This window comes from Ciona robusta, chromosome 8 (assembly GCF_009617815.1).
Source record: "Ciona robusta chromosome 8, ASM961781v2".
Taxonomy (NCBI): Eukaryota; Metazoa; Chordata; class Ascidiacea; order Phlebobranchia; family Cionidae; genus Ciona; species Ciona robusta.
In genome coordinates this window covers 1839743-1860563 of record NC_143242.1, presented here as the reverse complement: position 1 = coordinate 1860563, position 20821 = coordinate 1839743, and the positions used below count along the sequence as shown (strand labels likewise).

Here is a 20821-nt window from a genome sequence, read left to right as displayed (position 1 = left end):
TGTTTCTATTTAAGCGAAAATAATATTTGGTATAGCGTCACACACACACACACATATATATAACTGACAAAATCTGTTTTAGACATGTCCAACATATGGAGATTGGTCACTGTGGAGCCCGTGTACTGTTTCTTGTGGCCTTGGACAAATTACAAGAACAAGAACTTGTTCTGATGCAGCTGGTGGTTGTATTGGGTTGGCTAATGAAGAACGAGAATGCATTGTTGGGGTAAAGCAATGTCTTAAATAAATTTAAATTGAATTGCACTTTGTACTCAGAACTTGTGTTAAAAAGCACCTGTATTAAACTTGAATAAGATTTTACTTTACTTGTATTCAATTGTAGAACTGTCCTTATTGGAGCCACTGGGGTGCTTGGGGCGCTTGTAGTGCTTCTTGTGGAACAGGAACTTATTCTCGTATGAGAGCTTGTGTGAACGGAGATGCTGGTGATAGTGGTTGTGAAGGAAGTATCACTGAAGAATCAAATTGCAATGAACAGGTATGTGAAACATACGAGAAACTGTAAACTAGAATTTCTAGAAGTTCAATTGTAAGGAGGTGTATTCAATCTGGTTGGAAGTACATTTCTCATGCATTCAATTTATGCTGCACTTCCCTCTTGATGTTATCCCGTTCCATAGGTGTGTCCTGTACTGTCTGACTGGGTTGCATGGAGTGCTTGCAGTGTGACTTGTGGACCTGGTGTAAGGTCACGTGGTCGGTCATGCTTCAACGCAGATGGAAGTCAATGTCCAGGTGCTGGTGTTGTGGAAGAACCATGTAACAATGGGGTAAGTCAAATAAAACAACTTTTTGACCTTTTTTTCTTGTTTTATTTTAGGATATATAGTTATGAATGCGTAAAACTTAAAAAGTAAAACCATCTTTGTTTAATAATTTTACTTTATATTTTCTATAATGTTCTTTTGTAATTAGCCCTGTCCATACTGGTCAAGCTGGGGTGAATTTGGTCCTTGTAGCTCTTCCTGTGGTGGTGGACGCAGAATACACTTCCGTACATGCGTGAATGGACAAGCTGGTGAAGATGGTTGTGAAGGATCAACATCAGAAATTCTGGATTGCAACTCTCATGTAAATATTTGTTTAACTTGCTCATTAAAAAAGTAGACATTTAAGTATTTTGTCATTTAATTTAAAACTATTTTGAATTGACTTTGTATAATTCACATCGCATATACATGATATGTATATTTTAACAGCTATACCCAAGAATGGTCAAAAAGAACATCTGTCTTACAAGTTACATACTTAATAACTTGTGAAAGACAGATATAGTGTGCAATAGTGACCAATGTTATACTTTTGTTTCTCTGATTCTTCAGGTATGTCCAACATATACTGCATGGTCTCAATGGGGAGCATGCAGTGTGTCTTGCAATGGTGGCATCCAAGTTCGAACAAGGACCTGTTCAAGCAGTGTCTTCTCATGTTCAGGAACTTCCTTGGAACAACAATCTTGTAGCATGGAGGTATTGCTTTGTAATTTGCAAAAAAAATGGATTATTATTAATGAAAATAGTTGTTTTATTCAGTTTGTAGCTTTATTTGAAGGTAGAAGTTATAATGTTTGATAAAAACTTTCCCTATACAGGCATGCCCGTACTGGTCCCAATGGACATTGTGGACACCATGTAATTCAACATGCGGAAGAGGTATTCGAACTCACAGCAGAATCTGTGTAAATGGAAGATATGGTGTCAGAGGATGCCAGGGCCTTAGATCTGAAATTGGATTCTGTGATCGTGGAGTAAGATTTGTTTTTGTATATTATAAATGAAGTCGAACTTATCTTATTAATTATATAATGAAACATGAGATACAATCTGTTCAATTCCCATTTGGTAAATAAAATAAAAGCCGTTTGATATTTGTATAATTAATGTCATCGTTTGAATAACTTGTTATAAGTATGTTAAACTTTCCTTTTCAGTCATGTGCGTACTGGACACCTTGGTCAACCTGGGGTGTATGTTCAGCCCCATGTAATGGTGGAACTAAAGACAGAACAAGGCAATGCATTAAAGGAATTGATGATCCTGATTGTGTTGGTGCTGCAACTCAAAGTACTGCATGTAATCTTGGGGTAAGTTCACTTAGTATGGTTTAAACGTATGTAACATAACAGCAATGTGTTTTGGAACAGTTTTAAACTTGAATAGATGTGTATCTTATAGGTACACACTTATAGATTAAGATTTACTTTGAGAGATGTCAAATTGTTGGTACAAAAGATAGACTAGTCAGAAGAGATGTCACCAATTTATATAATGCGTGACAGCAATAGTTAATACATTGTTGTGTTGAATAGAATTGTCCGTTCTGGGACAACTGGGGAGAATGGAGCTCTTGTTCGCACTCGTGTGGTGGAGGACGGAGCATAAGAAATCGCCAATGTATGCATGGTTTCCCCGGAGACAGTGGATGTAATGTAGGATTGCCTTCCGAAGCTGTTGGTTGCAACACTCAACCTTGTCCTTACTGGTCGTACTGGACAACTTGGTCAGGTTGCAGTGTAACATGTGGACGTGGTATTCGAACCCATACACGTGAATGTATAAATGGAAATATTGGTGATGTGGGATGTACAGGACTTGACACAATGTCCACATCATGCGTGGAAGGAGTAAGTGTAGTAAAATAATCATACACCTGTCAACATGTTTAACTTTTTAAACTGAACTTTTCTAATATATCTCAACTATGCAAAATTTTAATACACTATATTTTTTCAGCTGTGTGCTTACTGGACTGACTGGAGTATTTGGTCTGGATGTAGTGAACCATGTGGAGGTGGAAACACATCACGATACAGGAACTGCATCAATGGAGAGGCAGGAGAAGGAGAATGTGTTGGAGCAAGAAGAGAACACTCAACTTGCAATAATGATGTAAGAAACAACATTTTATATTTGACTTACAACAAGATAATTAATTTTTTATCCATTTTATAAGTAACATTATTTAAAACTGCTTTCACACTGAAGTTTGTTAAGCTGATCTGCACATTACAAAACATAGCTTATTTGGTCTTAAACTTGAATTTATTTTGTTGCAGCCTTGTTCATCATGGTCTCCATATGGTGATTGGTCAGTTTGTTCACAAACATGTAATGGTGGTCGAAGATCAAGGTCAAGAGTTTGCATCAACGGAGATATTGGAAGCTTTGGATGCAGGGGATCTGCTCAAATGGAAGAATACTGCAATGGACAAGTAAAGAAATTGCTTCTAATGTTCTGGATCTTATTTTCTTATAATATGAATTAAGTTCATGTTATAGAGTTTGAGTAACCTATATCTTGAAAAATATTTAACGGGAATAGACCTGGATTCTGCCTTAGAGTAATTTGTATAGCTGCAATTGAAATGTAGCATTTTACTTGCAGCCATGCCCACATTGGTCTATGTGGATGCACTGGTCACCATGTTCTGAAAGATGTGGTGGTGGTAGCAGCAGCAGAAGCAGGATCTGTTTGAATGGAGATATTGGACAAGAAGGTTGTAGCTCGACTGATGAGCAAGTGCCACCAGTTAGATCATGTAATACCATGGTAAGTGTTAAATTGGTATTACTTTACAGTGGTATCTCTTGCTATATTTCCAATCTTGGTATATTATTTTATTATGAAATGATAGTTTTGTTAAATTAATTGGTTTAATAAGCATAAATAAATGCAAATATTTTAAATGCTTTACTTTTTTTAAACAAACATTAGTATATTGAAAATGCATACGCTCATAATTAAAAACAAATTTGTTTTCAGCCATGTCCATTATGGGCATTATGGCAGCAATGGGGTGTGTGTAGTGCAACTTGTGGTGGAGGTGCAAGATCACGATCAAGGGTTTGCCAGAATTCCGATCTCAGTGGACTGGCATGCAGTGGAGATGCAGAAGACTTTGGGGAATGTAACACTGGGGTAGGAATTTAATATAAAAACTCCGATTTAATATTAAATAATGATTTATAAACACATTCTATGATTGGCTGTGAAATTAGAATTCAAACCGACTTTATTCCGAAAGGTACACAGCATGATAATACAGAACACAACATGATAATACAGAAACCTAACATTTGCACACTTTTAACAAGCAATGTTATGTTTTACATGAAGGCATGCCCACGCTGGGGACCATGGACTACCTGGACAGGATGCAGTGTTTCCTGTGGTCGAGGTACAACATCCCGTAGCCGTTCTTGTGTCAATGGCAACACTGGAGATCGTGGATGTGAAGGTGATGATGCAGCGACCGTCACATGCATTCGTGGTGTAAGTCAAAAAATTAATAGGTTTCGATATATCTATCAACTAAAAATCATTTTATGGTTGGTTTCATGCGTCGTCTGGTAAATCTGTAATACATTTTTTACCTAATAACTTATTTCATTGATTAGGCACCATTTCCTGGTTCAGCATGAAAGAAAAATTAAATTTACAAAAATCCTGCTTTTGTTTAATTAATTATTGTTTAACATAAATGATAATTTTACATCATATTTTTTAGGATTGTGCTTTCTGGACTGAATGGGTAGCTTGGAGTGATTGTTCTTCATCATGCGGGGGAGGTAACCAGGAACGGACTCGTCGTTGCATGAATGGAGTGACTGGTGATGTTGGTTGTGAAGGAACAGATAGAGGAAGCCAACTTTGCAATATTGGAGTAAGTAACATCTATTGAAGCTGTGTTATTTAAACCAGGAGTAATGAGTTTTGGACTGCGTTCAGTGGAAAACATTTGAAATAGTTAACATTAACTGGAACTGTGATTCAGAAGTTATGAGAGATTTGTAAGCGAACCCAAAGCTAAAATAACTTATATTTCAAGAAGCTTTGTTTTTCAAAATCCCATCCTAGCTATGTATAATAGACTGTTTTTAAACTTCCATTCTAAACGTTTTTCTTTTGTTTGCCTATGTTTGTTTCTCCATACTCTGTGTGGTGCAAAGGAAAAAAGCAAAAGGGGAAAAATGAGTACAACCTTTTTGTTTGGTAATTTATACGTAAACTATTCTTCTAGCCATGCCCACGTTTTACTGCTTGGGGCAACTGGACAGATTGCAGCACTAGCTGTGGAGGTGGACATCGAACTCGTGAAAGGTTCTGTTCTTTTGGCCAACTTGGCGATCCTGGCTGTTTCGGCTCAACTGTGCAAACAGATATCTGTAATGGACATGTAAGTTTAGTAATATTAAAACTTTCGGTTAGCTCCAGTTTAGTATTATTCCTGAAATATCCAAAATTTCTATTTAAACAGGTATGCCCATCCTGGTCTAGTTGGGGACTTATAGGCAGATGTGATGTAACTTGTGGTGGAGGAAATGTTATCTTTAACAGAAGATGTATTGGTGGTGATATTGGAGACTCTGGGTGTATTGGACCATCAACAACAAGCAGTGATTGCAACACAATGGTAAATAAAAATTTTGCTTTCCAAAATGAGTCATTGTCTATTTTTACTATCCTCTTTAACTGGAATACTATTTTACTCACAGACATGCATAAGTTTTTTTTGTGTGTAATACGTATAATTTGTACGTTTCATACAAATCTTTAAATAATTTAAAATTGTTCGTTTTTAAAAAAAGTTTAATATAGCAAAACAACTAATCATTATTCTCTGTTGCAGCCATGCCCCAACTGGGCAAACTGGCAACAATGGACAGCATGTGGAAGAAACTGTGGTGGTGGACGTAGATATAGAAGCAGGTTGTGCAACAATGGATTGCCTGGTGATGCTGGGTGTGAAGGACTTGGACTTATGGCTGGTGGATGCAACACTCAGCGATGTCCTTATTGGTCAAGTTGGTCTACATGGACTGCTTGCTCTGTAAGCTGTGGTGTGGGTTCACATACACACACAAGGACGTGTATGTTTGGTACAGCAGGTGAAGCTGGATGTATTGGTGATGTTTCGGAAACAGCAGAATGCATTGAATCGGTAGGTGGAAAAAACTTGTGGGTTGTGAACCCATGAATAATGGTTGATGATGGTTTATTTGTTCAGAACTGCCCATTCTGGACCGAGTGGTCTGTATGGAGCTTCTGTACAGTGACATGCGGTGGTGGATTAACTCGCAGATACAGAAACTGTATTAATGGAGAAGCTGGTGTTGGAAACTGTGCTGGACCATCTGAAGAGGAGGATTCGTGCAATGAAGGGGTGAGAAAGTGGTATTTTATTTAGTAAGAAGTCAATGTTGTTTAAGTTTGAAACACTTTGTACAATTTAAGTTTTAATAATAACTAATTCTTTAAAAATATTTGTTAGCGATGTGCTTCATGGTCGATATGGACACCTTGGTCAAATTGCAATCAGTTATGTGGATTCGGAACAGTGAACCGTACACGATTTTGCCAGAATGGTATTGTTGGAATGCCTGGTTGTTTCGGACCAACCAGTGAAAACCGTGGTTGCTACAACAGGGTATGTAAATTTGTAAAAATCAAATGTGTTTATGATGTATAGCTTTGCATATATACCTATATATCTGTAACTTTTTTCTGAATTCTTGGGAAATAAGATAGATTTTATATTTTCTTAATTCTTCAGCCTTGTCCATACTTTTCAACATGGACTGGTTTCACTCGTTGTTCAGTTTCATGTGGAGGTGGTTTCCACTCGAGAACTCGACAATGCTACAATGCCGTACCTGGTGTTATAGATTGTGTTGGAGAGACCTCAGAAAGTGTATCATGTAACACAAATGTAAGTGAACCATACTTTTGTTTTACATACAAGTAAAAAATGGTGCAATCTAAAGTTTTGAAATTTTTTTGGGGGTGTTTTTACTGAATTATAGTTGTGGTATACAAATCCAAAATTGTTTAGGTAGCCAAAACATATATATTTTACCACTGGACACTGTTACATTTAATGCCTTATGATTTTGCAAACTAATCATCAAAAACCAATTTATAAACTTCACCCTGAAGGTATGTCCTGCTTGGTCTGAATGGGGAGGTTTCTCAAGTTGCTCTAACACTTGCGGAGGAGGAACGGCAAAGAGGATAAGAAGATGTTTGGGAGGAGAAGTTGGAGTTATCGGATGTAGAGGAAGTCCTTCACAATATGTCACTTGCAACACTGGGGTAAGAAATCCATATTATGATAGTGTTTTCTTATTCAATTTTGATTAAATTATTTGAATGCCTATTTATAAGTTAACTTTTTGCAACCTGATAAATGTAGCAGGTTAGATGGTAACTATATGTTTCTCTGTTTGTTTAAGGTTTGTCCATTCTGGTCATCTTGGCAATCTTGGACAGCATGCAGTGTAACTTGTGGCAGGGGATTGAGATCTCATGTTCGTGTGTGCACCAATGGTGACGTTGGTGATTTTGGCTGCATGGGAAATACAACAGAAACTGTTCACTGCGTTGAAAACGTAAGTCAGGTTTAGAAAACAAAAAAAAATCGTGTTGTCATTTATTGATGTGTACATTTGGTCATTAGTATGTAATTCAAGTTTCAACATAACAGTTAACACAATGTTGTGATATATGGTATGTTTGTTTGGTTAGACTTGCCCTTACTGGAGTCAATGGACAACATGGAGTGATTGTAGTGCAACATGTGGTGGAGGTCTACAGAGTCAGCAACGTTATTGTGTTAATGAACAACCAGGACAACCTGGCTGTGAAGGACAAGCTTTCAACTCACGATTCTGTAATTCACAAGTGAGTGTGCGACATATATTAATTGGAATGTTTGTAATATAAATATATACAAAAATTGATCAGTTTTACAGTTACTACAATGTTCAGGTGACAATTCAGAGTATGTTTAGTGTAAATCACTGATTTCTTTTTTTTTTGTTACAGGTGTGCCCAACATGGTCTGACTTTGGAGACTGGTCAGACTGTACTGCAACATGTGGTGGAGGAACTAGAACTCACACTCGTGTTTGCTTGAATGGTGATGCTGGGCAATTTGGCTGCAGAGGTTCAACTTTTGAACAGGAATATTGCAATGGACAGGTGATGTTGGATTTCATATTTATGGTGCTTAATTGAGTTTTATTAAATTTACAATTTTTAAAATTAAATTTCACTTTAGTTAGGAAAGTTCGCAGCTATTTAGATTATAAATTATGTTTATCGTAGATTGTGAAATGTTAATGGAATTTTTCATTTTTCATGACCAACATCTTATGATAATCCAATGTTTATTCACAGGCTTGTCCATATTTCTTACCTTGGACACCATGGAGACCATGCACAGTTTCATGTGGTGGGGGAACCAGATCAAGGTCCAGGACTTGTGCAAATGGAGATCCAGGAGAACCTGATTGCATTGGAAGCGTTGGAGACATTGAACAATGCAATACCCAAGTATGTCAAATTTATAAACAAAATATTTTATGTCCAACGTATAAATGGACACCAGAATGTTGTTATTGGTATATAGATTGTTTGAATAAATACTTGAGTCAAGTGAAAGTGATTTCTGGAAAGAAATAATCATTTGTATTAAATTTATTATTTGATATTGATGCAGGTACATTTAACTAACTTATAAAACACCCTTGAACTAACTGTTGGAGTGAATATGGCTAGTTATAAGCAATTCTTTGTTTTACAGTCATGCCCAACTTGGACACAGTGGTTATCATGGGGTGAATGTGGAGCTACATGTGGTGGAGCTTTACAGATCAGGCAGCGGTTCTGCTTTAATGGAGTTCTTGGCCAGATTGGTTGCCATAATGGTGATTTGCAAGAAAGCAGGATATGCAATGACCAGGTATGTATCTTCCATTTAAATCCAAGACAAACCTTTCTTTAAATAGTCAATTTTAGAAATATTGTAATTGTACAGCAAAAAAAGTTTTGAAATTACGTTTGTTATTTATTTTAGCAATGTGATTACTGGACGCATTGGAGCACTTGGTCTGGTTGCAGTGAAGACTGTGGTCAAGGCAACCGAACCAGGTTCAGGAATTGTGTGAATGGATTAGAAGGACAAGGATCTTGTCTTGGTCCAAGTCTTCTTGTTGAAACTTGTCATCAAGGGGTACGAAAAATTTGTTCATTATTAGCCATTTTGTATAAAATTTATTAATCATTTTTTATTAGTTTATAACTAATGGTACATGGTCTGTGATACACTTTTATTTTAGAGTGGTTTAAGTATATTTGCTTCGTTGTCAAAATTAACTTATAGTTCTGGAAGCTCTATTTTTTGGAAATCTATTCCTAAACGTACAAAATCGCATTTAAAGCAATTTTTATGTTTTATCAAACAGTTTAATATTATTGATTAACAGGATTGTCCATTCTGGGGAGAATGGAGTCCATATGGAAGCTGCAGAGTGTCCTGTGGCGGAGGAACTAGAATGAGAATAAGAAGATGCTTTAATGGAATTGCTGGAGGACCTGGATGTGTTGGGAATGATGTACAAGTCGCATCCTGCAATAACCAGGTGATGTGAAGTTGTAGTCTTCAATTTTTTTTAATATTTTACTTGAATGTTCATACTTGTAAGTTCATAACAGATTTATAATCAAAGTGGTTAGCGCACCTGCCTGTAACCCAGAGGTAATGGGTTCAAGGCTGTTTGCTGTCACCATTGTGGCATATGTGTTCTTGGACAAGACACTGAACGCCAAGGCAACTGCTCCAACCTAGTGGTGACTCATGGGTTGTTCAATTTATCAGCCATACATAAAAAATAAAAAATTCCTTCTTCAAAAAAATAATCACCCCCAAAGTAACACATGGTCACTCGGTAGCTGAATTTCCGGCTACACGAGGATAAAGTAAGTTACATTCATTCATTTTTGTTATTTTTCTACAGTTATGTCCAAGATGGAGTGACTATGGCAACTGGACCATGTGCAGTCAAACTTGTGGTAGAGGTATTCGCTCCCACTCAAGAACTTGCTTGTTTGGAGATGTTGGTCAGTTTGGATGCATTGGAAGTGTTAGAGAACAGGAACCATGTCATGACCAGGTGTGCTTTACCTCTATGAAAATGTTTATTTAAAGCGTTGGCCTTTTTTAAAATAATTCCTTATTAAATTGATTTTTAACAAGTCAACATTTTTTTAAACGCAATACAAATTTGCTGACCTTTATAAAATATTATTTATCTAACTTTCTATTAGACATGCCCAATGTTTTCAAACTGGGGACGTTGGTCTCTTTGCTCTGCAACTTGTGGTATTGGTGTAGCAGTGCGTGTACGACATTGCGTCAATGGTCAGTTTGGTCAACCTGGATGCATTGGAGCAACTCAAGAGTTTAACAATTGTAACACACAGGTATAAGGCAGTTTCTGTAATGTTAATTGAAGTTGCTTTAATGGGCATTTTATTTTTGCCTCATTTTACAATGTACAAACTTTTAAAAATGAAACATAAACTAGATCTGCAATTACAACTGCTTGGCTAACTCCTATTTGTCCTACAGACTTGTCCTAGTTGGGATAATTGGTCTGCATGGTCTTCATGCAGTGTTACCTGCGGTGGTGGCTTCTCAGATAGAACCAGAACATGCTTGAATGGTTATGAGGGTGATGATGGTTGTACTGGAACCAGCCAAGAATCTGTATCATGCGCAGACCAAGTAAATATTACTAAATCTGTTTCTGTTTTTTTGCATTTAGTTTTGAAGTTGTTTGATTTATGTGACTATTGACTTGTTATATAACAGATGAACTTTAAATGACATTTATATTTGCTTTTGGTGCGACATAAAATCAATGTTTAAACAGGATTGTGCTATGTGGACGGCCTGGGGGACTTGGACACCATGCAGCTTGACTTGTGGCAGAGGGGTGCGCTCACACAGTAGAAACTGCACCATCTTTGGTGAATGTGTTGGAGATGACACTAAACAGGAATCATGTGTGGAAGGAGTAAGTAGTTAACATCGAATATTAATATATGTTTATCATAATTTATATAAAGAAGTCGTATGAAAGATAAATATTTTACATTTAATTTAGGTTACAACTAACACCATACCGCTAATGCTACACTACAGAAATATAATGAATATTTTAAAATAGTAGAATGTGGTTGACAGTTAAAATGTGTTTAGAACTGTGAGTACTGGTCTTTCTGGTCCGAATGGAGTCCTTGCACAAGCTCATGTGGTAATGGTGTTTCATCAAGAACAAGGGAATGTATCAATGGAGAAATTGGTGAAAGTGGATGCATTGGACAACCAAGTGAAGTTGAGGCTTGTAACACAGAGGTTCGTGATAGTTAGTTCATGTTTCTCATTATTTAATAGTGTCTTTTTTTTATTAGTGTTGGCTTATTTAGAGGAATTAAACAGCTTAATAAATTAGTCATTTGTGTTTGTGAAAATTAAATATTTCGTTTCACTTAGACTTGCCCAAGTTGGACAGCATGGACCACATGGACCACTTGCACAGCTACATGTAATGGAGGTGTTCGAACACACACAAGAACATGTGTTGGTGGCAGTGTAGGTATGGTTGGTTGTATGGGACCAACAATTGCTTCAGAGTTCTGTAATGGACAGGTAAAATTTTAATTTTGTTAACAGATATTTTACTAAGTGTTACATTGTATACCTTTTCCTGAAAATTAAATGAACATTTTTTTTAACAAAAATTTGATTTATATTTAAACCTGTAATCATTTTATTTGATATTTTTCACACTAAAATGTAATAGATGTTTAAAATATACAATTTACAACAACAGGGTTGTCCTTACTGGTCACCATGGTCAAGATACAGTGGTTGTGACCGGTCATGTGATGGTGGAGTTCGTGTACGAAGCCGAACATGCATTGGTGGAAGATTGGGTGATATTGGTTGTGAAGATGAAAGTATAATGTCAGAAACTTGCAATGAAACGGTAAGATATATGCTACTGGTGAACAAAATAAATCGATTTTTTTAAATTAACAGGTATTTTTATGTTTTAGCTAAGCAATATTTTACAGTCGGCAACACTGTTCAAGTGTGTAGTTTTTGCAAATAAATTTTGTGTTATTTGTGACTAAAAATCTTTTTTGTAGCCATGTCCCGCGGTGTCTGATTGGTCGGACTGGTCTGCTTGCAGTCGAAGCTGTGGTGGTGGAACCAGAAGTCAATCCAGAGGTTGCTTCCTTGGCCAAACTCGAACCAGATCAAACCAATGTGAAGGTGGACTTACAATTGTAGAAAACTGCAATGTACAGGTAAAATAAATAACTTTATATATTAGGGTGATAGAGAAATGTAAAACATGTTAGACCAATTTATTTTTTCTAATTTTTACTAATACTAATTTGACAAAAGTCATGCTAAAAGCAAAAATAACAAAAATCATGTTGTTTTACATTTTTATAGATAATAATTTATGAAGTATGTTTTTAACTTTGTTTATATCTAATATATTAAACCATGTTGTAATAGACATGTCCATACTGGGAGCAATGGTCACCATACTCCCCATGCAGTGTGACTTGTGGTAGAGGTACCAGCTTCAGATTACGTCAATGCATCGATGGAGAGGTTGGAATGCTTGGCTGCATTGGAGAAGTTTCAGATAATAAAACATGCACTTCTTCTGTAAGTTTCATATTATTTTTGCTTAAATTAAAAAAAAATATATAAAAAGATTATCGACAAATTTATAAATGAATGATGAAGGTGTATGAGAGTCACTTAACTATTAAATAGATGACAAACCCTTTTTTCGTTTTAGAATTGCCCCTTCTGGACAGAGTGGGGATCATGGGGTGGATGTGATAAGTCATGCGGAACTGGTCTTCGAACTCGACTACGAACTTGCTTCAATGGTGTTGAAGGAAACCCAGGTTGTCTTGGATCGAACTCAGAAAGAGGCGAATGTAGCACAGAGGTGAGAGATGTGGCTATAACCGAAAACTCCATTATACACCTTTTAAGGTGGCAAAAATTAATTTTGACTATTTATGTAAATACCAATATTTTCTTTAACTGTTTCCGTTTGTCTAATCCGCTATAATATGTACCAGCCATGTCCTCAATGGACGAATTGGGCTCCATGGAGTGCTTGTGATGTAACTTGTGGTGGTGGATCTCAAACAAGAAGCAGAATCTGCACAAACGGATTGCCCGGAATGTTGGGTTGCGATGGACCAGATTCTGAAGATAAATATTGTAATGGTCAGGTAGGTGTCAACAGTATAAGTATCCATGCAACCTGTGTATACATACAATACACAGCGACAAGCACTTGCATTGATCGTGTTGGCTAAAAAATCAACTTGAACTGTTTGTTTTATGATTGATTGCCACCGAAAGAGTATAACTTGCTTGCATAGTAACATTGAATCTCATAGATCTGTCCGTTCTGGTCAAGATGGGGTTCATGGGGCGCTTGCAACGCTACATGTAACGGAGGTTACAGAGAGAGAGTTCGCATTTGTTTGAATGGTGTTGCAGGAGGACCTGGATGTCCTGGTGACGTCTCTAACTTCGGAACTTGTAATACACAGGTGAGTGCCTACAAATATCGTAAGATCACCTTACAAACTAATCGTAGAATAAGTATAACCTGGTCGTACGTACGGTGCTAATGAATTGCACCGCTGTTGTCTTAAAGACTTTAAAATATGAATTTTTTTATATCTGTATCAGTATATTATTTAATATAATTGTTCTCGTAGTCGTGCTCGTCATGGTCACAATGGGGATTATGGAGCGATTGTAGTTTGACTTGCGGAGGTGGCAGACGACGTCAATCACGTGTCTGCTTGGGTGACGTAGGAGCTTGCGTAGGAAACAATGAGAACCACGAAGATTGCAACATGCAGGTGCGTTTACCGTTCATTTAAATGGATATGCTTATAAAATATACCCGGTAATGATATTTTCATATTTTTACTGCATGGGTGCCAATTTAGATATTTTGAAAGTATAAAGGTAAAATATTTGTGAAACTTTCGTTGTATTGCCCAAACGCACATAATGGTAGTCGCGTCAAGTCTCTACAGGCGCGCTAACCGTTGTGTTGCGGCGTTGCACAAATTACCTAACTATTTTTCAATTATTTTACATAATTTTGCTGCATTTAAACGTTTAAAGATGAATTGGTCGTTTATAAATCTGCAAAATACCTTGTAGTAACCCAAAGATCTACAGGTCTGCCCGTCATGGTCGGCATGGACACCATGGTCAGATTGTTCAACGACGTGTGGTATTGGTGTTCGCACACATACTAGAGTTTGTAATAACGGCTCACCTGGAGATGTGGGTTGCCTTGGAAACACCACTGAAGAACAGAGTTGCATTGACAGGGTAAACGGGATTTAAGATTTTATATATAGTACTTTGCCTATGCCGCGACAGTATGATGTGTATGGTCAGTTAAGCGGTTAAAAATGATGATTTTTTATAAATTTCTAACAAACGCATAAGTGAAAATTGCACGCAATGCGACATAGTCAATATAGGTCTAACTCTAAACTATAATGTTCTAATAGTACATTTTCTTTAAGTCAAGGATAGGACAATATAAATAAAAGTAGCAACATCGTTTTAAAAATGTCACGTTTTATAACATTTCTTTTCATCTGTGTTTGGAATTAAGAGTGTACACGCATTGGCGACTTTTTGGCTACAAAAAGCTCCTTTCGCTTTTCTCGTAAATTACGCGGCGAGATTACTGCTTGTAAACAATTTCAATCCTGTAATATCAAAGGTGTTAGAATGCTGTATGATACAAATACGATTTTCGCACTGCGTCGACGCACTTTTATTAGAGGGTTTGTTTTGTGCAAGCGAAACTCAATTCATCCCCTTAGGCGACGTGATAAACTCCGCCTTTTATCTGACGCTGTCGGTTGATTGTAACACGACACTTGCGGAAATTGAATCAGTTTAGAACGCTCGTTCCGATGTGTATTTATACAGAAGGGTATCTTCAAATTTCTTTAGTTTCACGTTGAAATATCTGGACAAAGGTCTATAAAAATTATGCTGCAGTTTTATATGAAAAATAGGTCAGTCTTTAAGTCTTATATACTTTCTTTTTTCCGAATATACTTAAAATATTTGTCTCATATTTTTAACTGTCTCTATTGCATAAACTAATTTTGTAACGTTGGCTATTATTATTAATGTAATCTCTCACAGACTTGTGCGTATTGGAGCATATGGGGTCCGTGGTCAGCATGCTCGGTTACTTGCGGTGTTGGTGTGAAAACTCACCGAAGAGAATGCATCAACGGTGCTGAGGGTGAAGCTGGTTGCTTGGGAAGCAACTCAGAGAGCGCAAGCTGTGACCAACCGGTAAATAAATATGGTTTCCGAAGCTTATATATAGCGCCGTACAGCTCATACCAAACGCTGCCCTATGGTTTTGTATGGTTGTATTTTAATATACCGCGTTTTTATAATATAGTATGGTGGGGTAAGATGGGGCACCTTTTTATTCTATTTTCTTGTCCCATTTGGTAGTAAACAAAGAATATTTAAAGATTTATAAAACTGTATCCGAACGGCTATAATATAGACCGTGGTTAATTGTTTAAATTACGATTAGGTTATTTAGATATTATATGCTATAAAAAAGGAGTCCCGTCTTTCCCCATCCAACTATAAATAAACCAAAAAAAAGAGTTAAATAAAATATTTATTCCAGCTAATTAGCTTTGTAAACTAATTCAGGATAGAACAAGCTTTAAAGGCTGTACAGTTTTTTATACATACATTTTCAACAGGCATGTAGAGTGGTATACGAATGGTCACCATGGGGTTCTTGCACCAAAACATGCGGAGTTGGGAAGCGATTCCGTAGCAGGGTCTGCTCTCAATTCGCACTTGGTCAGTGCTTAGGCTTGCCAAACCAAGAAGAGATTTGCAACGTTCAGGTGAACTAGTCTTACACGCCAACCGTTTTAAGTCCGTTGCAATGATAACAATGTAGTAACTCTTCTGGATGTTTGGGTAATAAGCTCAATGGGCCCTAAACCTCGTGTGCCCTGGCGTGCCTCAAGACCTAGCCAAGATAGAGTAAAATAGGAAACAATCAACTTGTAACACTTTAACTTTGGCTTTGTGTAAATTACAGCAAAATGCAGTCTTCTTAACTTGTTTATGATATTTTACAGGACTAACTCGGTGCCTCTCTTTGCAATCTTCGGTGACTCTTAACAATTAAGAGTAAAGAATTAAACGTTTAATTTGTTTTTACTAACCCTTATTTTTCTTCTAACCTTAACGTTGTTTCCTTGTTTAACACCTTATTATATTTCCAACCACTAATTTAACAACTAACACATTTTTTCTATTTCAGCTTTACTAAAATATTTTTCTTGCAGCCCTTATTTTACACATTTGTATGTTTTGTTCTACTAATATCTTTGTTTTCTTATTCTAACCTAATTTATTTACTTTTTCCAGGTTATTATATTACTTTTATTCTAACCGCACGTTTTTCTCCCACTAACCTCTTTTTATTCACAGCTAACAAAACACAATTTAATATTTTAACACTGATATACTTATTATACTACGCCTGTACCTTACTTAATACTAACCACCACTAACCATTTTATCTTTTAACATTTTTACTTGAATACTTTTACTAACTTTCATAGAATACTTTCGCACAGCCATTCACGGCAATTGTACGAAAGTATGCTATGATAATAATAGCACATTTCAGTTTTATCTCAAATGTGCTATTTCTCTATTAATACTATACATTGTATGATGCATGTTATATTGTTTACTAACTTGAGTAATTTATAAAAAACATTCTGGAGTTGGTTTTATAAACAAAATTTTCAAACCTTCTTTGTACAAAACAGAGTTGTCCTTACTGGGGACCTTGGAACGCTTGGAACAAATGCAGCGTGAGCTGTGGTGGTGGATCTCGCATGAGAACACGACCTTGTGTGAACGGAAACCCAGGAATGGACGGTTGTACTGGTCCATCGAACCAGACAGAAGCTTGCAATAGCAAAGTAAGTGATTGTGGTAAAGACTTCAAACAAAACCAGCAAGAAGCCCAAGTGCTGTTAAACTTTGTAAAATATTTCAGTAATTCTTATAACGATGTTTGTGTTTAGACATGTCCGTCTTGGAACGATTGGTCGGTGTGGTCGCCTTGCAGTGTAACGTGTGGTGAAGGCGTTCAATCTCGAACAAGAACATGCTCGGGTGGAACTGTTGGTCAGGATGGTTGTCAAGGACCTACCAGACAACAAGTTACTTGCGGAAGCATGGTAAGTCATCTTTTTTTAAATATATCCTAATTTAAATTAAATTACAATAAAATAAACTGCACTTTTTATACAGAGCGACTTGTGTCCAACATGGACACGATGGGGACCTTGGGATACTTGCACTGTGACTTGTGGTGGAGGTAGCAGAGATAGACGCAGAGTTTGTACAAACGGTTCACCAGGTGATGCTGGATGTGAAGGTTTACCGACAATGAGTCAACCATGTAACCAACAGGTGAGGTTTCAGAATTTTACTTATTTTTCTTGACGGATCAACGTAAGTCGTAATTACACAGGTGTCTGATTTCATTCACTTCGTTCTCGTTTATGAGTTACAATTTTTTTTCCGTTTTTTTTCCTCTGTTTTTCGTTTGTTTAACATTGTTAATTTAAAGTTCTGACTCGTGACATACATTTTAGTGAAACGGAGGATTAATATAAAAAATTACCCCCAAACTATTATATTTGATTTTCGGGGAAAATACTGGTTTGTTTAACCTTTAACGTAATTTTGCGTTGAAACAGGCTTGTCCGAGCTGGAACAACTGGGGATCATGGACAGTATGTAGTGTAACATGCGGTGGTGGACAATATTCAAGATCTAGAACTTGTTCCAATGGAAATGTAAATGATGTTGGTTGCATTGGAATGCCTCGGGAAACTGCAGATTGCAATACACAGGTATGTATAAGTGCGGCTATATAAGTGCACGTATATTTTTTTACATAGCTACGTCGAGTTTAATATGTTACGGTAAACTACTATTCAAATTCAACAAATTTTACCTGTTTAATCGCTGACATTTTCTTGTTATCTCATACTATTTTATTTAATATTTTAGCTGAAGTGCGACTTATCAAATGTCGCTTTGCCGTTATCCCACATATTTGTTATCATTTACCTATATCCTTCACAGGCGTGTCCACGTTGGTCGGATTGGGCATCATGGACGGCATGTAGTCAAACATGCGGCACCGGCATCCACTCACACAGCAGGACTTGCATCGGAGGAACAATAAATGATCGTGGTTGTGATGGACCTGCAATGGTGGAAGCAGTCTGTTCTGGACCTGTAAGAATATAATTGTTCATTGAATTATTAATACTTGAGCTTCAAATTAACTTTATCTATATTAATACAAGTTAGTTTATATTTGACGTATTTTTCTACGTCAGTTTTTTTTTAACATACGAGCATTTGTGTATAGGCTTGTGCATACTGGAGTTCATGGGGACAATACAGTAGATGTTCTGTGACTTGTGGAGGTGGTGAATACACAAGAACAAGGTTCTGTGTTAACGGTGACGCTGGAGACCCTGGTTGTGTTGGTACTACCAGAAGCACATCTCCATGCAGAACTCAGGTATTTACACATATTATTAATATCAAGTAGGGTGGGGGAAGATGGGACGCCTTTTCATTTTATGTTCTCGTCCCGTTTGGTAGTGTACAAAAAACATTCAAAGAATTATAAAACCGTATCCTCGCGACTCCCATAGACCGTTGTCGAATATTTAAAACAAGATATTTGGATATTAAGTGCTAAAGGTGTCCCGTCTTCCCTCACCCTACTGTGCTATTAAGTTGCGTCCGTTTCACGGTCACGCATTTAACTCAGCGAACAACAAATCGTCAGTTAAACTTAAACTTATTCGATCGTATAAAGAAACAATAAAAAACAAAATAAGTTTACTGACACTTACTATAGTAAAATACCACACAACTGATGTAGTTTTTCGTTTACATATTCCAATAATATAGCAAAGATTGCATTGATTCAGTTAAAGGGTGCTAACTCTCTGTAACCCCTCGTTAAAAGATAACAGATATGGTCGTACAACGTGGTACTACAGTTAAGAACACGCATAATAAACATAGATACGCGGTTAGACGGAGACTATAAGTCACAAGCTATAACGTTAAATTGATGGCTTACAATCGTAAGTTTGTAACATTCATGTTTCCTACGTTTAGGTTTGTCCAACATGGGGAACATGGAGATCTTGGGAAGGATGTACACAGACTTGCGGTGGCGGACGAAGAATTCGTGTTCGTGCTTGTGACAATGGAGTGTTCGGTGAAGAAGGATGCACCGGTGATATATCACAAGGAGAAGATTGCAACACACAGGTTTGTGGATTTGTTTTGTTTAAAGTGATCACCATGTGTTTAGGAGTAAGAAATAGGTTTAATTTTTGTATAGAGCACGACCTATTAGATATTTCGTGATACAGGGCAAGAGTAAGCCTTTTAAAGGCCTAATGAGTTGCACATATTGGTTCTCAGACTCATTTGTATTTTATTATGAAGGAATGTCCGGGATTCAGCGAATGGTCGAACTGGACAACTTGTTCAGTGTCATGCGCTGGTGGAATTCAATCGCGAAACAGAGTTTGTAATTCTCCAAACAGAGATTGCGTTGGACCTTCCAGTGAAGAAAGAGGTTGTAACTTCCAGGTACGCTCTAAATGTATTATACGCATCTGTGTGTGATCAAACAACCTATTTGAGAACTTGAAATCCGTTTAAGCTGTTTTACTAATCGTTTTCATTAAACGAAAACTGGCTGTATTTTACTTGAATAATTTTGTGCTTTAAATATATCTTAGTGCAATCAATCGTTACATTTTGCTTGTGTATTATTTAGGCTTGCCCGTATTGGTCCCCATGGGGTGGATATGGTAGTTGTAGCAGAACATGCGGTGGTGGCATCCGAACACACAGCAGGACTTGTATTGGAGGTGAACCTGGTGTAGAAGGTTGTGAAGGTTCAGCTAATGAATCAAGCTCATGTAACAGACAGGTGGGTTTCAAATTTTACGAACATTAATTTTTGCTTTCACAATAGGTATGTAGTATACTTAATCCCAATATTTCTGTGTTTTCAACAACTAACACCGCGCTTTTTATAGAGTTTACGGAATATGGTTTATAAGTTTTTAACCAGACTGTGTTTACTACCAAATGGGGCGGTAAATGGGAATGAAAACCTGTCCCAACTTACCCCGTCCTGCTATATATGTCAATCAAACTTTTAAATTACGTAAAAATAGTTTTAAAAAATGCAAACTGAACTAAAACGACTGACTTAGTGTTTTCATGTGTTTTTTTTTACAGAACTGCCCTGAATGGTCACCATGGGGTCTCTTCTCTGCTTGTTCAAAGACGTGTGGTACTGGTACCAGGAATAGGTTGAGATATTGCGTTGGTGGAACCATTGGCGACGATGGTTGTACAGGTGCTTCATCCGACTCAATGAATTGCAACACTCAGGTAAGCTTGGGGGCCTTTTAATGCAATTGGACTTTTTACTAGAGACGGCATCTATTGTTGCAAATATTTACGCTGACGTTGTATTTTAGGCATGTCCCGCATGGTCCGAATGGTCGCCGTTCACAGACTGCAGTACATCTTGCGGCAATGGCTTGAGAACTCACACTAGACAATGTATTGGTGGAGTACCAGGTCAACCAGGTTGTATTGGTGAACCATCGGAGTCTGTTGTATGTAACAGCGGAGTAAGTAGTCATTGTTTTTCTTTGACGTATACAAGCATGTTTATGAACACTTTTTTCTTTCCAATTAGAACAATAGTATTGTTTTAATAATATATTTCGT

At 37.0% G+C, this 20821-nt stretch overlaps 1 protein-coding gene across 7 annotated transcripts in view; it reads left to right on the top strand.

Moving 5' to 3' along the window:
• The window catches only part of LOC149732137 (uncharacterized), a 76975-nt gene that overhangs the window by 50169 nt on the left and 5985 nt on the right, over window positions 1-20821 (top strand). For 6 of the 7 annotated variants that reach the window (XM_089882204.1, XM_089882201.1, XM_089882203.1 and 3 more), the window contains 55 exons: window positions 83-229; window positions 347-502; window positions 645-794; window positions 940-1095; window positions 1347-1493; window positions 1616-1771; window positions 1955-2107; window positions 2333-2647; window positions 2757-2912; window positions 3080-3235; window positions 3409-3573; window positions 3787-3942; window positions 4141-4296; window positions 4532-4687; window positions 5045-5200; window positions 5282-5437; window positions 5654-5965; window positions 6032-6187; window positions 6296-6451; window positions 6578-6733; window positions 6961-7116; window positions 7257-7412; window positions 7549-7704; window positions 7849-8004; window positions 8203-8358; window positions 8609-8767; window positions 8882-9037; window positions 9291-9446; window positions 9822-9977; window positions 10132-10287; window positions 10436-10591; window positions 10740-10883; window positions 11069-11224; window positions 11363-11518; window positions 11703-11858; window positions 12022-12183; window positions 12401-12556; window positions 12693-12848; window positions 12985-13140; window positions 13312-13467; window positions 13639-13785; window positions 14114-14269; window positions 15107-15262; window positions 15694-15843; window positions 16786-16941; window positions 17047-17202; window positions 17276-17437; window positions 17728-17883; window positions 18119-18274; window positions 18411-18566; window positions 19178-19333; window positions 19514-19660; window positions 19851-20006; window positions 20321-20476; window positions 20566-20721. In XM_089882204.1, the coding sequence (XP_089738330.1) occupies window positions 83-229; window positions 347-502; window positions 645-794; window positions 940-1095; window positions 1347-1493; window positions 1616-1771; window positions 1955-2107; window positions 2333-2647; window positions 2757-2912; window positions 3080-3235; window positions 3409-3573; window positions 3787-3942; window positions 4141-4296; window positions 4532-4687; window positions 5045-5200; window positions 5282-5437; window positions 5654-5965; window positions 6032-6187; window positions 6296-6451; window positions 6578-6733; window positions 6961-7116; window positions 7257-7412; window positions 7549-7704; window positions 7849-8004; window positions 8203-8358; window positions 8609-8767; window positions 8882-9037; window positions 9291-9446; window positions 9822-9977; window positions 10132-10287; window positions 10436-10591; window positions 10740-10883; window positions 11069-11224; window positions 11363-11518; window positions 11703-11858; window positions 12022-12183; window positions 12401-12556; window positions 12693-12848; window positions 12985-13140; window positions 13312-13467; window positions 13639-13785; window positions 14114-14269; window positions 15107-15262; window positions 15694-15843; window positions 16786-16941; window positions 17047-17202; window positions 17276-17437; window positions 17728-17883; window positions 18119-18274; window positions 18411-18566; window positions 19178-19333; window positions 19514-19660; window positions 19851-20006; window positions 20321-20476; window positions 20566-20721 (8856 nt within the window). The other variant, XM_089882205.1, reaches the window with a different exon arrangement.